At 39.7% G+C, this 18287-nt stretch overlaps 1 protein-coding gene across 1 annotated transcript; it reads right to left on the bottom strand.

The window, feature by feature from the left end:
• Positions 1–11746: 11746 nt before the first annotated feature.
• LOC139444753 (uncharacterized) lies at positions 11747–12777 on the bottom strand. The gene is made up of 2 exons (XM_071225691.1): positions 12748–12777; positions 11747–12454 (listed from the first exon to the last, which is right to left on the bottom strand). Exons 1-2 carry the CDS (start codon positions 12775–12777, stop codon positions 11747–11749), a joined length of 738 nt encoding a protein of 245 aa, XP_071081792.1.
• Positions 12778–18287: the final 5510 nt, after the last annotated feature.

The following is an 18287-nucleotide window of genomic DNA, read 5'->3' as shown; positions in this document are numbered from 1 at the left end:
CCTTCCTGGCAAGTAAACATAAAAAATCTGTTTTCAAAATAATAGTATTATTAAATTCATAGTGATAGAAATTATATAAACGGATCATTGAAAATCTGTGATGACATCAAGTGTTCTCAAGAAAGGGTAACATGTCCGTCACTCACACAATTTGTATTTTAGGGGTAAGTATCGGTGTAAAGATTATAGTATGGGAATGTCTACCATAAAATTTCTGGAAAACCTTCACCAGACATTTGATGGTGAAACCTTCATTGAAATGATTAGTTGCAGGCAAACTGTGTATTTCTGTGAAAGTGAATAAAATGTACAATGTCATATAGTTGCAGTATATATATATCTCATGCATGTTTATCCGTTACAGATATTGGTAATAGAATACCTGATGCATCTACATGTACATCCGTTATAGGTACTGCGGCCTGAAATAAGATATAACGTTGTTTAATTATTTACGAAGGTTATGATGATGCAATTGAATGCTATAATTGTATAGGGGTTACTGGTGGCCCAGTCTAAGAATGTATAGATATGTTGAACTCTGTGCCTATGGCCTCTCAGTTTGCTATAAATTAACAATTTTGAACACGCGATGTGTTTATAAAAATATTATGAATTATAATAATATAAACCCAAACATATTTGAATGAGATAACTATGTTTCGCTGCTACTATTGTGAATCAACACATTTCCAGGACAATTTGAATGTTATAGATCTCAGGATGCGTAAAACACATTGAGGACTAATGCACGACACGAAAGGTACGATGAAAAGCCCCGTAAATTGCCCCATAATTTGCTATGCAGAGTTGCGTCGTTTAAACACGCCAGAAGACTATGATCGTGGGTTCGAATGATTGAATTAATAAATATTGTTTTACGCCGCTTCAGCAATATTACAGCTATTCGCGGCGAGAGATCGTAGGTTCGAATTCCGGTTTGTCCCGATAAAGTTTCTAGGTTTATCAGCACCATATACCCTTGCTCGTGGGTTTCACCGAAGTGGTAAACGTCTGAGACCTGCACCACTTGGGGCTTTCCTCCCACATTAAGCTGACACGCCGCGATATATCGACTCGCAAATCACACTTCCGGTACACGTACGGTTACTTTCCTTCCTTATGTGAATCAACAGCCCCACCTTACTCATTTACAATTAACAGCCCCACTTTACTCATTTACAATCAACAGCCCCACTTTACTCATTTACAATCAACAGCCACATTAAACACATTAACAATCAACAGCCGCACTTTTCCTATTTACAATCAACAGCCACACTTTATTCATTTACAATCAACAGCCACACTTTACCCATTTACAATCAACAGCCACACTTTACTCATTTACAATCAACAGCCACACTATACCTATTTAGAATCAACAGCCACACTTTACCCATTGTGGGTACAATGTGTGAAGCCCATTTATGGTGTCCCCCGCCGTGATATTGTTGGAATATTGCTATAAGCGGTGTAAAACCATACTCACTCACTCACTCACTCACTTACTTTACCCATTGAGAATCAACAGCCACACTATATTCATTTTCAGTCAACAGCCACACTAAACCTATTTACAATCAACAGCCACACTATACCAATTTACAATCTACAGCCACACTTTACCCATTGACAATCAACAGCCACACCTTACACATTTACAATCAACAGCCACACCTTACCCATTGACAATCAACAGCCACACTATACCCATTGACAATCAACAGCCATACTACACCCATTCACAATCAACAGCCACACTATACCAATTTACAATCAACAGCCACTTTTTACCCATTGACAATCATCAGCCACACTTTACCTATTGACAATCAACAGCCACAATATACCCATTTACAATCAACAGCCACACTTTACCCATTGACAATCATCAGCCACACTTTACTCATTTACAATCATCAGCCACACTTTACCCATTTACAATCAACAGCCACATTATACCCAATGACAATCAACAGCCACATTTTACCCATTTACAATCAACAGCCCCACCTTACCCATTGACAATCAACAACCACACTTTACCCATTTACAATCAACAGCCACACTTTACCCATTGTGGGTACAGTGTGTGAAGCCCATTTATGGTGTCCCCCGCCGTGATATTGTTGGAATATTGCTATAAGCGGTGTAAAACCATACTCACTCACTCACTCACTCACTTACTTTACCCATTGAGAATCAACAGCCACACTATATTCATTTTCAGTCAACAGCCACACTAAACCTATTTACAATCAACAGCCACACTATACCAATTTACAATCAACAGCCACACTTTACCCATTGACAATCAACAGCCACACCTTACACATTTACAATCAACAGCCACACTATACCCATTTACAATCAACAGCCACACTATATCCATTGACAATCAACAGCCACACTTTACCCATTAACAGTCAACAGCCACACTTTACCCATTGACAATGAACAGACACACTTTACTGATTCACAATTTTCAGTTACACTTTACTGATTTACAATCAACAGCGCTGGTCACACTTTAGTCATTGACAATCAACAGATTCTTCATAGTGGATGTAACTTATGATCGTTAAAACAAGTACTTGGAACAAGACTATAGGTCAGGGTGAACCTGCAAGTGTTTAGAAACTAGGAAAAGCTACCTGCATGTATATCCGTTACAGGTATTGAAAGCTGAAATAGAATACCTGCTGCATGTACATGCACATCTGTTACGGGCCGCGCGGCCTGAAATAAGAAAAACATCGTATATTTATTTCCGTGAAACGGATCATATTTCGTAGGGTATGATGTTGCAATTATTTGTTATCTTTCTATATGATATCAGATTAAAGGAGATAAAGAATTCATTCACCCGGATCTTTGTGAAACAAACTTGATGCATTTAAGCGCAATACTCACAATGCTGTCCGCTATCCATGCCGACCACCCTATAAAGACGAATAACAAACAAATGTCTACTCTACGTGTGGTAGGAATTTTATCTTTTATCTTTTGCCAAACGAACTTCAGAGAGGAAACTATCATTACAAAATTAATGTGCCAAATATGCGAAATAATGCGAAAATATCGCAACTCATACCAACCCATTGCGTCTCCTCAGCGCAGACAAATTGTCCTTTTTATTTGACCTTGAGTTTAATACTACAAGGGAGTCGGAAGTACATTTCATCTTCTTATCAAGAGAAAGTCTGTACTTATTTATCATAACCCAAATATACCCGGAATTGCTACTAAAGAAGGAATATTATTCTAACAGTGCAGTTTTACGCCGTGCACGATTGTTTTCAGGCCTATTGCAACCAGCGAATTGTCCATTTTGGTTTGATACCCCACATCCCCAACCCCCAACCCACCCTCTCCAAATACAGAAATGAAAAATAAAAATAAAATTACTATGATCATGATAATTTTCTTGAGATTGACGTTTTGCATCAATATAGGTTCATTTGATATGGACTAGAATGTGATTAATGTATTGACGTTAAGAAATACAGTACTTGACTGGGCTGTCATTAGACGACTAACTATCGCATGAAGTCCCCTACTTACATTGTCGTGTGTACTGCAAAGCTGCACGTCATCCGACAATGACCGCACATACTGCCCAAAGTAAACGTTGATATCATGTCTTGAGATATTTAACACAACATTTGTAACGTGATTAATAAATATTAAAAATGTGTCAGTTAAATATGAACTATGTCATGATCATGTCAGATTAGGGAGAACTGGTGGCCCAGACATCTGAGGCGCCGCGATTCGCTGTGCAGAGTTGCGTCCCTTGGGCAAGCCAGAAACCTATGATTGTGGGTTCGAATCCCGGTTAACCCCAATTATGTTGCTAGGTTTGTCAGCACCATACCCGTGCTCGTGGGTTTCACCGAAGTGGTAAACGTCTGAGACCTGCATCACTTCGGGCTTTCCTCCCACATTAAGCTAACACGCCGCAATATAACTGGAATACTGTTAAAAGCAGCGTTAAACCCAACTCACTCCCTCACTCATGTCAGATTAGAAGTATACAAGTGTCTGTAAACTGGTACAGTAATTTTGCAAATGTTTGCAATCTTATATTGTCTGTGAAAAAAGGGATATCAGAGATAGAGAAAGACGTTTTATCCACCATGCCCTATCGGCGATACGATGCTGAAATAAAACATGGTACAACTATCTAAAGTTTAAAGTAAGATTTGTAACTGATCTAAATATACACTTGACATAGATGTAAAACCACTTTTTGCCCAACATCTAAAATAATTACATTAAATGAAAACCAAATAAGTCAAACAGAAAGATGATGTGTCTATAATTCGCGAAAACACATGCAAAGCACATAAACGTAGCGTTTGGGGATCAATTTTACAGATGTATCAAAACGCAACCGCCTGTAAAAAACGTGAAGCACAGGATCCTGCATTTTGGCATGCAGGTCCCCCTGCTGAATGGGTATAAAATCCACATCAACGGCTGTTCATACAGTCCTTATAACGGCAGTAGAGGCGGTGACAGAATGCCAAGACTGAATGCAGCTCAACGGAACAACGCCATTGGGAGATAACAAGTTGTAGCAACTCAGCAAGAAGTGGCCAGGGACTTTGGCGTATCCAGACAGACAATCAACGCACTGTGGACCCCATACAACAACACCAACAGAGTTGACGACAGACCAAGGTTAGGAAGACCAAGGGTGACAACCCAAGCACAAGATCGATACATCCGGCTGCGACACCTCCGAGACCGCACGACCACAGCCACGTCTACAACCACACAGATCCCTGGGGTACGCAGAATATCAGATAAAACGGTACGCAACAGACTGAGGGAGGCTGGACTTTTTGCACGAAGACCTGTTCGACGTCATGTATTGACGGACCGTCTGTTTTTGGTGCCAACAGAGGGTTAGATGGGCACGTACAAGGTGGAGAAATGTACTGTTTACTGACGAGTCCCGTTTACTACTCACACGTGCTGATGGGCGCGCACGTGTCTACAGACGCTGGGGTGAACGTTACGCCCCCAACTGTGTGCAGCAGGTTGTCCCATTTGGCGGCGGGAGTGTCATGGTATGGGCCGGAATTCATCACGGTGGTAGGACGCCTCTCGTGCATGTGGCAGGTGCATTGACAGGTGTGCGTTACAGAGACTTGATCCTACAGCCTTACGTTCTTCCTCACGTCAACGTTCATTGCGGACAGTTCCAGCAGGACAACGCTCGACCGCATATGGCACGTGTTTGTCAGGATTTGTTACAGCACAACAACATCCAGACATTACCTTGGCCAGCCCGGTCACCAGATTTGTTCCCGATTGAGCATCTGTGGGACGAGTTGGATCGACGCGTTCGCAGAAGGAATCCACTGCCCCAAACACTTCCGGCGCTTCTTGCATTTCAGCATGAATGGCAACACTTCCAACAGCGTGTTATTGACAACTTGATTGCATCTATGGGTCGTCGGTGTCAAGCGGTGATTGATGCACGTGGTGGGCACAACCGATACTGACATTTTCTGTACCCCTGTAACATTAACTGTATCGTGTACGTCTGTCTAGGTGACACGATTAATGTTTTGAACATTGTGTACATTGATCTTTAAACAGTGTTTCAATTATGGTTTCTTTGTCCTATTTTGAAACAATCGCATTATATTAATTTTGAAAGTCAGTGTCAAGTTTCTTTTTTTTAAAGAGTATATATGTCGTTCAAATAATTATACACATACATCGATGCAATTCTGATTTTGAAACCATATATCTTTAAGCCTTTTTGGTTAGACTAGAGTTTGGGGAATGGTTGCAACAGCTGCCCTGGGTGATTATGTGTCACAGGTACTCGACGGTGTGAATCGTTTCTCAGCCATAACTCGACTATTAACCGGCTCCCATGATGCCCAAACCCCTCCGCCATTCCACCTGCACGCGCACCCAACCTGACCCATGGCCCGGGTCAGTGTTTCTGTACGACATTGTACCTCGCCTGTTTGCTCCCTGGGAGCGTGGTAATCCTCTGTAATCATAACTGTCCTATGACATTTGCTACACATTGGCTTAATGAAGCGGAAATGAATGCGAACGTGAGAAAACAAAAGGTTTGGAAGTCACCTGACAAAAGTATCCCTGAGTTGTTCCTGGCAGGTAATCACGACAGAGGACACAGAGAAGTGGATCTCACGCTACGTGTAACACGGACATAGATTAGCAATGAGGAAAACCAACACATACTATCATTTAACCATATATATATATATATATATATATATATATATATATATATATATATATATATATATTTATATATATATATATATATATATATATATATATATATATATATATATATATATATATATATACCAGTACATGTCCTGAACTTTGTGCTCTTTCAGAGCCGACCTACACTTGATGATCACCATGTGGATTGCAGCTTGTACTTGGTCCCCAGCAACCGATGTCGTCCGAGGCCCACTTTATGGATCGAGTGGTCAGGCTTGGTGGCTTGAAGTTGGCTCATAATATCAACCACTGGTTTGTCTGGTCCAGACTCGATTATTTACACAAAGTGCACGCGTGGAGCTATAAGCATTAGTATCAAGTCTTTGGTAGGCATGTATTACTTGGAAGACCATGAAGACATGACACCTTGTACGTACTGACACCGCTGATGTCTGGTGGTATGCCTCGGAAGACACTCCTGGAGGCCGTGCCACAGTCAGGTGACGGACTACAACACCACATTTACAGTGGAAGCTAACCATAGTTGCGGTTTACTCCTCAAAGGGTGGCGTGCGAGTGGGACGACCTCGTAAAACTATACATCCGCTTTTAGGAGGATAATGTTTAGAGTACACTATCTACACTAACCTTACTCTTAGTTTATCCCTTTACTTGAAGCCCTCATTATACTTTGTAAATTCTGAAATGCACTTGTGTTCGCAAACCATTTGTGACCATGCAGAATGTACCTGTGGTTCTGCTATAGTGTTGCTTGACTTTGCTGAAGTGGTAGATGGGACGGATGAAACCGTTGTACTTGTTTGTTTGTTGTTTGAAGCCGCACCCAGCAATATTCCGGTATATGATGTCTGTCTGTAAATAATCGAGTCTGTACCAGACAATTCAGTGATTGAGCATCAATCTACGCAATTGCGATACATGACATGCATCAACCAAGTAAGCGAGGCTGACCACCCGATCTAGTTAGCCTCATGACAGGCATAGTCGTCTTTTACGGCAAGCCATAGGATGCTAAAGACCTATTCTAACCCGGATCTTCACGGGTCACTTTGACGTCAACATCTTTAAACGACTGTCCACTGGACGAGAGGCCGACAGATGATAATTATCATAAATAAACACATTATGTATAAACGAACTACAATTTACCGAATAATGCTTTAGAGTGTTTTCTACCCTACACATAACTTATCTTCAACGAGAGGGTTTCTTTTGTTTCTTTGTTGAAAATATATCCTATCTATAACATAAATCCCAGCCCTCTTACCTTCCCAGAATAGGATTCGGTCCGCACCTTTGTGATATAAACGATTTGCCAACCACATTTTCATTTCTGAGTCCACTGCTACGGTAATCCTATTCATTTCATCACTATGGTAATCGTAAAGGATTTGTTGGAAGAGCCTGTCAGAGTGTGTTTGACATTACACTGTCCAATAGTAGATTGATACTGCGAGCATTACTTCTACTAATGCTGGTAATCACCAGTGAGATGTATTCAGTCAACTACGGAATCCTATGGGGGACATTGTCGCGTTGTTGCCTTCACAAATACAAGCAAAAAGTGTCAAAAGTAACCAAAGCTCGACAACGCGAATTGCGACAAATGGCCAAAACGTCGCGTTTTTTTGCTTTTTTTGTGAGGTCGATAAGGTGACAATGTCCCTTCTAGGAATCTATAGTAAACGCATCTTCCAATCATATTGCTCATAGAGCCACATAGCAAATTCCTACTTATTCAAACACAGGTTCAAGCCTTTTGCTAGTCTAAAGTTTGTTTTTCCTTAATACTAAATTGGGGTTATTATCTCACAAGTATGACATCAAACTAACGCAACTGTTCTAGGGTTCTAGAACTTGAGCTACTTGACCACATTCTCATAAACCTGAAAACCAAGGACATCACTGTTCATCTTAAACAAGGTACGACTCAAATCCTTTAAAAATCAACATTAGCCCTAAACCCCCCCCCCAAAAAAAACCTCGATTTGCAATTTTCACTCATATATTTCCCAAACGGTACAGCTACATCCGATCGTGACGACATGCGTGAGTACACTGTATAATAGAAACAACAACATTGAACTGATAGGAACAATTAGTTTCACAACAATGGCTTGCGGACCTGCACCCTGGAGTTAGATTTAGCTTTTTTTAATAAATGCGACAGGACACTGAACGTATGTATCTAACTTGCCACTCTAATGATATAACAGTGATGTAAGTAGTTCCAGTTGCCATGTCATTGTAGTGCCAATATCTTCATTACACATTATTTGCTGAAATGTTAAAAATATCCATATGTTCGTTATTAAGTCAAATACGAGCATATTCATTGGCGGTGATGGCCCTATGTTAAAATTACCCAAATACAACACTGACAGGCTTTCAATCCTATATGTACAACGAACATGTCGTTGTTAGGCAACTCAAGGTTTCCTGATCCTTAAACGGACACTAGGGAAAGTGTGTATATGTGTAGAGTTGTACAAGCACTTATTGACATTAGGATATTTCATGCAAACATATTTAATGTATAAAGGTGAAACTTTTGGTACACAAATGATTCATTTTCCTGCCAAATAGTTCATATTTATGAAAAGGGTTGTTTATTCATGTCAGTAACATAGGTTATACAAATGTAGTGAGTATTTGTACAAGGACGTTGTAAATGCATTGCTTTCAAGCAAATTGTTGATATGTTTATAGGTTATTATTATTTTGCAATACTAGATTCAGTGATGACGTGACAAAGGGCACGCTAAAAGACACACTGGCTACCGTCAGGCCCGTAATTTTAGTGATCTAGATACGTATATGTACCACGTATCATGGTGACATCTCGAGAAGTATACAAAGTCTACATCCCCGATTGCCAGCTGGTTACTGGCAGAGAATGGGAGTCGGTTGCGATGTATAGCGGGATTGCGTGGTGGAGGATGTTGGATCACAGTTAAATTTTTATTCTACAGATCAGAGACACTATTCTCTTACTCTAAAACTGTATATAGAGGAACGTTTTTACCGAGTTCAGTGTTTTGGCAAATGATTGCCCTTGATATTGAAACAGGTATGTTAAAGTTCTCTGCTTTAGGTCATTCAGTGGTCAGTGAGTATTTCAATAACATCCTGGTGGACAATGCACGGACTGCTAGTTATCTAATCTGACAAGGTTATCATGATGGTGGCCATCAAGTGTCACGATACAGACTCGCATTAGACCCACTCGGTCAAGGCGACGACACTCGCAATGTAGGATGTCAGTATCCTTTAACCGTGCTAGGATCTTGCGATCGTGGCTTCGAATCCTTATAAACACCACCAACCTGCCCCCATGGTAGTACACATCAATGCCATACGTATCTTGCTGTTTTGGCCCTGTTATGACTGAAATACTCTTCAAGCCGCGTTAAACTCAACTCGCCCACTCCCTCATATTACAGACAGTCCAGTGTGTTTTCAAAACGCCAGATTTTTTCTGATAAAAACGGTTTGATAAATGGTTGGTAGATTGAGTTTACCATTTAAGTTAGTTTAAAGCACAGATTTATTTATTTTCTCCATTATATGATTTTCTTTCTTTTTGCTTTCTGAGACACTCGCAGGTATTGTTGTAATAACTCTCATCTGATGTGAACGGTTGAAGTAGAATTGGAAGATACACCTATTTTGTTATGAAATTTTAGGTCGTCTCACTGCACATTGGATATTTTTAATTTTTAATTTGGAAACGAGCGCTTTCGCAATATATTGTCATGAATAAAGTGTGTTTTACTCTTCTCTTATGCCGTTTTTTACTTTTATTATCGGTTGTTCTAATGAGAAAATTACCGAAAATGTCACTAATAAATAAGTTGTTATCCATACATTGTGTCTACTTTGTCATCTGTCAACTTCTAAGTAATGCCTATCAAACAATTCACGACCCTAGTAGTTATATAAACGTTATGATGTGTATGCAATCGACATGCCTTTCTGGTCATCTCCTCATCACAGAGTCAGAATGAAGGTCTAGCACGTCAACAGCTTCGCACAAAACATCCGCTAATGTTCCGATATCGAACGTATACAGTGCTGACAGGTTATCGGTAGTCATTTTTAATGTATCGATATGTAGGCTATCGATGTATTCATACACACGGTTATCCTGCGAAAGCAAAATGAAAATTTGATACCTCATTTTAACCAATCAGAATCAAGCATTCTTCAGTGTCGAATGAGTCACATGTCCATATTTAAATGATGTACCCTGATGAGAGAATATGATATATCATGTGCCGTAAAAACAAAGATAATAGTTATATTACATTATATCGTATAGCTAAAAGCAAGGTCCATTCCACGATGGCGACTATATCAAAAGCATGTGTGGTTATGAATCACTATAAATTAGTGATGATGTCGGGTGTTCACAGGGAAAGTTAACGACGGATATATTTTTGTGTAACGTGCAATTTAACACGTAACTTAAAAGGTCCATCATCTGGGCTGCGTCGTGTACACACTAACACGCGCAGTACAGAATATAGATGCAGATGTTGAATGGGTATCGGTACAGATAAGCAGAATAGGTGGGTGTCCCCACTGCCAGATATACATACCCGAAGATATTAACACCATCGAGGTTACTAAAAAACCGAATATGTGTTGAACACATTTTCATACGAACGTCTCTATAACGTGATATACACGTTGGGGATACATACATACACGATATCGTAATGCCATATGAGGAACATATAGCTTGGAGCTGCGTTCTAGCGTATATCCGTATGGCAGGCATATCGAGCGTGAAGGGAATATAAAACATACCAGGATATAAAATGTCACAGTTTATTGATATGGAAGTAGTTTGATAGGCGTAATGTACAATATACATGTATCAAAATAATTTATACATTTATAAACCTAGAGTAAACCATAACGTTCATATATACACTAAATTGAATGGCACTTGATAAAACAGATATCTATAGTAAGTAAAATCTACGGATACATGAAGTAACATCAATATGACAAAATCAATGTCACTTGCAATAGGGAAACATTTTGCTGACACAGAAGAGAATATCCATCCTTCACACCGTCCAATGTTCACAAAAAAGTATGCTTCAGACTGTTGAAATAAAATACGTTGTCTGCCACCAACAAATCGATGCTGGAAGGTGTTTTTTGTAAAGAAAATAGATATGGTTTTGAATTTGAATACATGTTCAACCTGACAAATACATGTATAGACGTATTGGAAAAAGACAAAAGTTAATATAGAGCGTTAGTCTGAGCAAATATATACGTGCAAAGCGTCAAAACGCACATCGTTGATGAAATGGTGAAAAGATATATAGTAACTTATGATTTACAGTATGTTTATAAAGGTATAAGATATATGTTATGCTAAGACCTCTTGTGAGGGTCCCTCGGGATCATCAGGAGGAGGGTCAGTGTTTTCCCTTTCGAGTGGGGCCCCTCTAAGTTTGGTGTACGTGTCTTGTGTTTCTTAGGCAGAAGGCTTCTCCCCGATTTTGTTGTATGTGCCACCTGATTTCTCAAGCAGCGTTTCGGAATGTTCCGAATCTCCATTTCTTGTATCAACATCCGTGTTTCCTAATCGGTGATAGGTATTCTTTTCATCAGTCGTAGTTGCAGCACCATCAACTCCAAGTTTGTTATACGTGTCTTCAGGTTCATCGAGGACGAAGTAATCCGATGATGGCGCAGCCGTGTCCGTTAATTCAGGATTTCCAGCCTCGTCAGTGGTGTCCCCCAGCCTGTAATACGCTCTGTTGGCATCAGTCGTAGTAATAGTAGCACCATCTCCGAGTCTGTTGTAGTTGTCTTTAGATTCCTCCAGGACGAAATAATCTGCAGCTGATCCGTGGTTAACAGTTTGCCGGAGATTAGCAACGTCAGCGTTAGTGTCTCTCAACCGGTTATGGGTATGCTTAGCATCCGTTGTGGTCACATTACCGCCCCCCAGCCTGTTATATTCACCGATGGGTTTGTCTGAAGCGTGTTGCGGTGTACGTCCCCCCTGTATGTTCATCCCATGCTTTGCTGTTGTCACAGAACCCCCTGATGCTGCTCCAGTGTTGTCATCTGTAATTTCTGTGTAGTCTTCCTGGTGGCCAGACTCTGGGATGTCGTCGACTGAGGGCGACTTTTCCATTGTTCCTTTGTTTTTGTCTTGTGAGTCGCTGCTGTGACACTAAGGACAGAGATGTAACCCTATTAACTATCTGGTAGTAATACTTTATATCATGGCAAATATGATAAAATTGCAAAGTAACATCTGTTGTATAGGATTTAATGTTCATTATTACAGAACGAGAACCAACATGTAGTTTACACGTAACGCTGTTCTTCAGGAAAACGCAACCAGAAGGTAAATGTCTCAAACAATACATCTTTAGGAAGAGCAGAGCAATTAAAAAACACTGAACGTCACACATTTAAAGACAATTTGTATGAGGATAATAACGATTCTGAATCTGGACGTACTGGTCCTAGGTATGCATGAGTGTCTGTCATCTGGTCTCCGGAACTTTCTTCATGTCTGTGCAAAGAATGTAACGTCAAGGAATTAAATGCTTTTGTTTGATTCTTTTTTAATGCCGCACTCCAATATCCCAGCTATATGACGGCGGTCTGTAAATAATCAAGTCTGGACCAGACAATTCAGGGATGGTATCATGAACATCGATCTACGCTATTGGGTTGCTGTGACATGCATCTTTCAAGTCAAGCGAATCTGTGAACCAATTCACACTGAGAACACGAATCTATTTCCCAGATTCTGCCCGATTATAATCCTGTCAGCACTTGACACAAACTCGTGGGTTTCACCAAACTGCTGGTAAACATCAATGACCAGCTGTCTTACTTTTGGTTTTTCTCTAACAACAAACACAATACTGGATATATAAGTAAATAGGTAAATGAGTGAAAACTCCACAGCGCAGGTACACAAAGGTAGGTACAGCATTCAAACTTACTGCCAGAAATACTTGTGAGTACATCTTTGTTCCTCTTTCGCAACCAATAAACTTCCCTTGTCTTGCCTCAGTCGGTGGCAATGTTGGAAAAGTCCTGATGCGAGGCATCAACACGGCGCCCAAATCAATTTGTAAAGACAATGGTTGCTTTAAAAATACATATACTATATTGTTTAGAAACGCCAAGAGAAAAACTATTGTGATCAAGTAGACCAACATGCCGCGTGCGAGACGCCTGATGCGACTTCATTTTGTGTCACGTGACTATCACTGGGTAGTATCACTGGACGCCGATCTCCTCGCCGATCTACGAATCAAGTACAGACATATAACATATCTCCATCTAATTATTCTTGCAATGTATTTAATTGAAACGATGGAATTCAAGGCTTTTTAATACAGTTGATATTTTTGTTTTATGTAAACAGACTCCTCCATCCGGCTTGGCGCCATCTAAAAAGAGCCCAATACTCATGCATGTCGTTAGAAGCTACACACAGTATATATTTGTATTATCGAACTCTATCGTCTATATTTTTTATATTTCTCGACCAGGTTGGATGTTCTTAAAGATTCGTTATCGCGGCGTATTCCCGTCTGTAATTATGTGATCTGTGCCTGTGAGTGTGAACTGATAATACACATAGCATGCAGGTTCATGATAAAATTATACCTGTCAAGCCGTCGCTGTTATGTCTGGCGTCATTTCATCATTTTGAGAAAAGAAACTGTGTGTCTGTGTGTGGCTGCTTGTACTAGTCCGGACTGAGTGCTCGCTCGCTGAGATACCATGCCGCAGTTAAACATGAGTGAGTGAGTGAGTGAATTTGGTTTTAAACCGCTGTCAGAAATATTCCATCAATATCACAGCGGGGGGTGGGGGGGGGTGGGGGGGGGGGGGGGGGGGGGGCACCAGAAATGGGCTTCACACATTGTACCCATGTCGGGAATCGAACCCGGGTCCTCGGCTTGACGAGCGAACGCCTTACCCCCCAGGCTACCCGACCGCCCCAGTTTAACATGAATATCCCACCACACAGTGTACCTATTCCGAACCGACCAGTCCTTGTTTTAGTCCCTTAATGCCGAGCGCCAGGCAGGGTAACAAGTACCATGTTTTAACGTCTTTTGGAATGACGCGGCCGGGAATCGAACCCCGGACCATCCACTCTCCGGCAGACCACGGAGGCGTTCGATAATGCATGGAGAGAATATAAGGGTGTTTAGTGGCCAGTCACTCATATTATAAAGTGAACTATTAAAACATTCGGTATGCGTTCAGCATGCAGCTGCCATAGCGAAGATGTTTGTGACACTATACAAGGTGAATCCGCGTGAACGTCCAAAATAAGGTAATGAGTCATCCATCCTATGTTATGGATCAGCTGAAATCGGCTAATTTGTTTAGAGTTGATCATCTATTTCTACACTTTTCACAGAAGGATGACCACGGTTGAATATATTTGGAGGGGTGTTCGGTGCCATGCAGCTGACGGTAGGTTACAAGCATGACGAGCATGACAGGCATGTGGTAGCATAATACAACAGGTCAATATGGCAGACGTCGTGTAATCACTTTCTTTTGTAGAGAACACGTACATTAGAAGTTTTGCAACATTTATCATTGTATCATTGTTGGATAATTGACAGAGTCTGTGACAAGTAATTGCGGCTACCTGTCTTTGGGATGACCATTATGTAATGTTTTCTAGGAGTCATGCTACTCGATCAGTCACCTTTCGTGCCAAGAGTACCCGACCCTTGTTTTAAATACAAATTGATAATAAACATTGGCCCGGTATCTCCACGCCAGTGACTTCCACCCATAAGCACACGCTGTATAACAACACGACTGTTTAAATTGTTGAATTTTAAAAAATACAGGCTTTGTCATGCACTTTGACTAAAAGGATTTTCCACTTAAACGTACTCCAAAACCATGGATTAAGTTATCGCTAGCGAGATTTTAATCAATTGGGTAGAAACGCTTGAAAAATACCAGCTCAGTCCATGAAGAGATACGTATACAGAAATTGTGATATCCATAGTAACCACGTTATGCGACAGGCAAAAAAATAGTCCAAACCACTCTTATCTGCATTAAAAGAATAGTAATGCAACGTCGCTTTATGTCGTTTTGTACACTTTTATTTAGGTACAAAAACATACATATTTGTACATTTGTAATCAACACAAAAGGACATTGCCTCGACACAGTAAAACAAATAACGATACGTCAGTCGTAAGTCAAAGAAACATAATATTGTCTTAATACTAAAATACTAATAACAACTACAAACAACTGGATTCAACGCGGATCCGTAAGATCCTGATGGAAACTTAACGTCAAATAGAAAGTATTATATGATTGAATTTATTGATTAGTATTCCCCTCTATGATAACACAGGACCACACACATTCATTGGTTAAGCCATTAAGATACAACAGTTAACAATTGATCAAGATATTCTTAAATAGTTCTCTACTTTATCAAAAATCGATATTTTTCTTCAGTTTAACCATGCTTATGTGTTAACACTTACTGAACGTCGGCTGTAGACATGCTACTCATTGGTCGCTACCAATACACGCACAACAAGTCAAAGCGAGTTCTACATCGACTGGAATATTGATAGAAGTCATAACACGAAAGGAAGTTTCGTCATTATTCTACTCTTAGAAGGGCTGCTAAAAACTATAATCTTTTCTGACAAAAACGTAATGCATTTTTACTTAACATATTGCTTACAATTATTTCGACAATAACTGAATAATATAATGTAATAATATAATGCACAGCTCGTCATGCATGCACAGTAAAGACATCTTTTGAGGTATGTTTACAGTGTACTTCATTCATCCTTTGGCCCAGTCTGACAAAATAAACTGGTGATTGTTCTTCAGGATCACCAGGAGGTTCAGGTTCCTCTGTATCACGCCCCAAGTCGGTTCTACGTACAATGTATCTTGTGCTTCAGACAGTATACAGGTTTGTTCCGTATTATGAGCCATATTGCCTAAAGTACAACTGATACTAAAACAATATATTGTCAAGTAAATATGCAGAAGTTACATCTTCTGGAATCTGATATTGAAATATGTTTTAGATATGTAGCCACTGAAAGAATAACATGTACATTTTGTTAGATGATAACATTATTATTTCAAGAGGAAAGATATGTAGGGCTTAATCTGGAATATTTGTTCCACTTAAATAAGACGTGGTCTTCATACATACTTTTTCTCTTAACAACATCTATATCTTTGGATTTGCAACACAAAATTACTTTCAAATTATTATGCAATGATAAATTATAGCGACCAAAAACATTCCAGAATCTTATGAATTATTTGGTCTGGTAAGACAGAAAAATACACGTCACGTTGAAGTTGTGACTTTAGTTTACTATAATTGCTAAGATATTATGAAGATGAAACAGTGTCAGTCCAGGTTTGTACAGACATATCTTTCACAAACTTCACAAACACTTGACTGTTACCAATACTCTGTGTAATCTACACAAAAGAAAACCACATGTAAATTATAGATTCCTTACTTCAGATACACAGTAGTGCTTATACTATCATCTAACTACCACACACATTTATAGAATTGAAGAGGATATCTATTTTCCTATTCTTAGCAACTTTCTTCAGTATTTACTACACTCACACGGTTATGTACAAACATATTGCGGCGTCCACTTTGATCAATAATTGCTTTATTTGAGGCATATTTACCAATGCCCCAATAACGTTTGAAATATGAGGTGTGTACTTTTTTCAGTGGCAGCATAATATTTTGATCTCCATATTTCCGAACGTTATGGTAATATATAGGTGCAATTGTACAGCGAAAAATGTTCACAAGCTTGAATGCTGTGCTTCGTCGATCACAGCAGCGTCATCTCTTTGACTGTTGCATGTATCTTTTACATCAGTTGTGTCACAGTAATTCATCTCTCAGTCTGTTGTAGTCGTTTTACGCCTGGTCAACTTTCTCCAGAACAAAGTACTCTGCTGAAAGGTGTGACATGCTGTCCTCAGGCACTTCAATTCCAGGACTTGAATACCTCCCAGGACCCGCATTTGTGTCAGCTATTACATCTATACTGTCCATATAGTCGCCCTGGTCACTTGGCTCAAGAACCATTTTCTTTAACCGGTTATCATCTCCCTGTTCTTGGATGATAGCTTACTCTGACGAAACTCGGTGTGCATCGGATGCTCCTGATGTCTTGATAATGTTGGGAACAGAGGATAATTTATCATCTTTTGTTGTTGAACTGTTGCCTCGTGAGTCGTTGGCATGAACCTAGGGAAAGAATGTTGCTATTGCACTGGTGTTCTGGTATTTCGGAACTTATTATTTCTTTACTTGAAAACAACGCACCTATAAGCCAACCCGTGGCATAGGCGTTATATAAACAGCAATCAATGTTCTAATAAAATTTGTGTGATTCAGCAGCATTTTTGATAGTATAACCGTTACATAACGCCAAATCAATTTGAAGTCATAATCTCCAAATAAGTGATTTCATATTTCGGAACTAGAATGACTGGTTAGGACCAATGAAGATGGCTTTTATGGTGTTGATTTTGTTTTTTCTATAACACAAATGCAATCATGTTGAATATTGTTATGTTGAAGGAAACTTATCGGTGCTAAAGAAGCAACCAAAGGGTATTTACGCACGCGCAATAGTTTATTATTTCAGGTAAAACAGCTATGATTGTTACTGCTATCAACTTAATTCCACTGTAGTGAGGAACACAACCAACCCTGAAGATACATTTTAATACATTCACCATTATATTGCTGAAATAGATCAAGTCATTTCAAGTGAGCTGGTGTGTAAAGGATCAAATTGATTAGCAAGTGAGAATATCAGAACATACAACATGAGAGAATGAACGATATGCATAAAATTTCAATTCTTCACTAACCCTTGACGCTATCAAACCAGGAAGTAAATTCATTGCCTTGGGTGTATAACTCAAGCCTCTAATAAGGTTATAGGCATACGGATATACGTTTCACCTTC

Source organism: Haliotis cracherodii, unplaced genomic scaffold (assembly GCF_022045235.1).
Source record: "Haliotis cracherodii isolate W230 unplaced genomic scaffold, xgHalCrac1.p SCAF_6, whole genome shotgun sequence".
Taxonomy (NCBI): domain Eukaryota; kingdom Metazoa; phylum Mollusca; class Gastropoda; order Lepetellida; family Haliotidae; genus Haliotis; species Haliotis cracherodii.
This window is presented reverse-complemented; position numbering and strand designations above follow the sequence as displayed.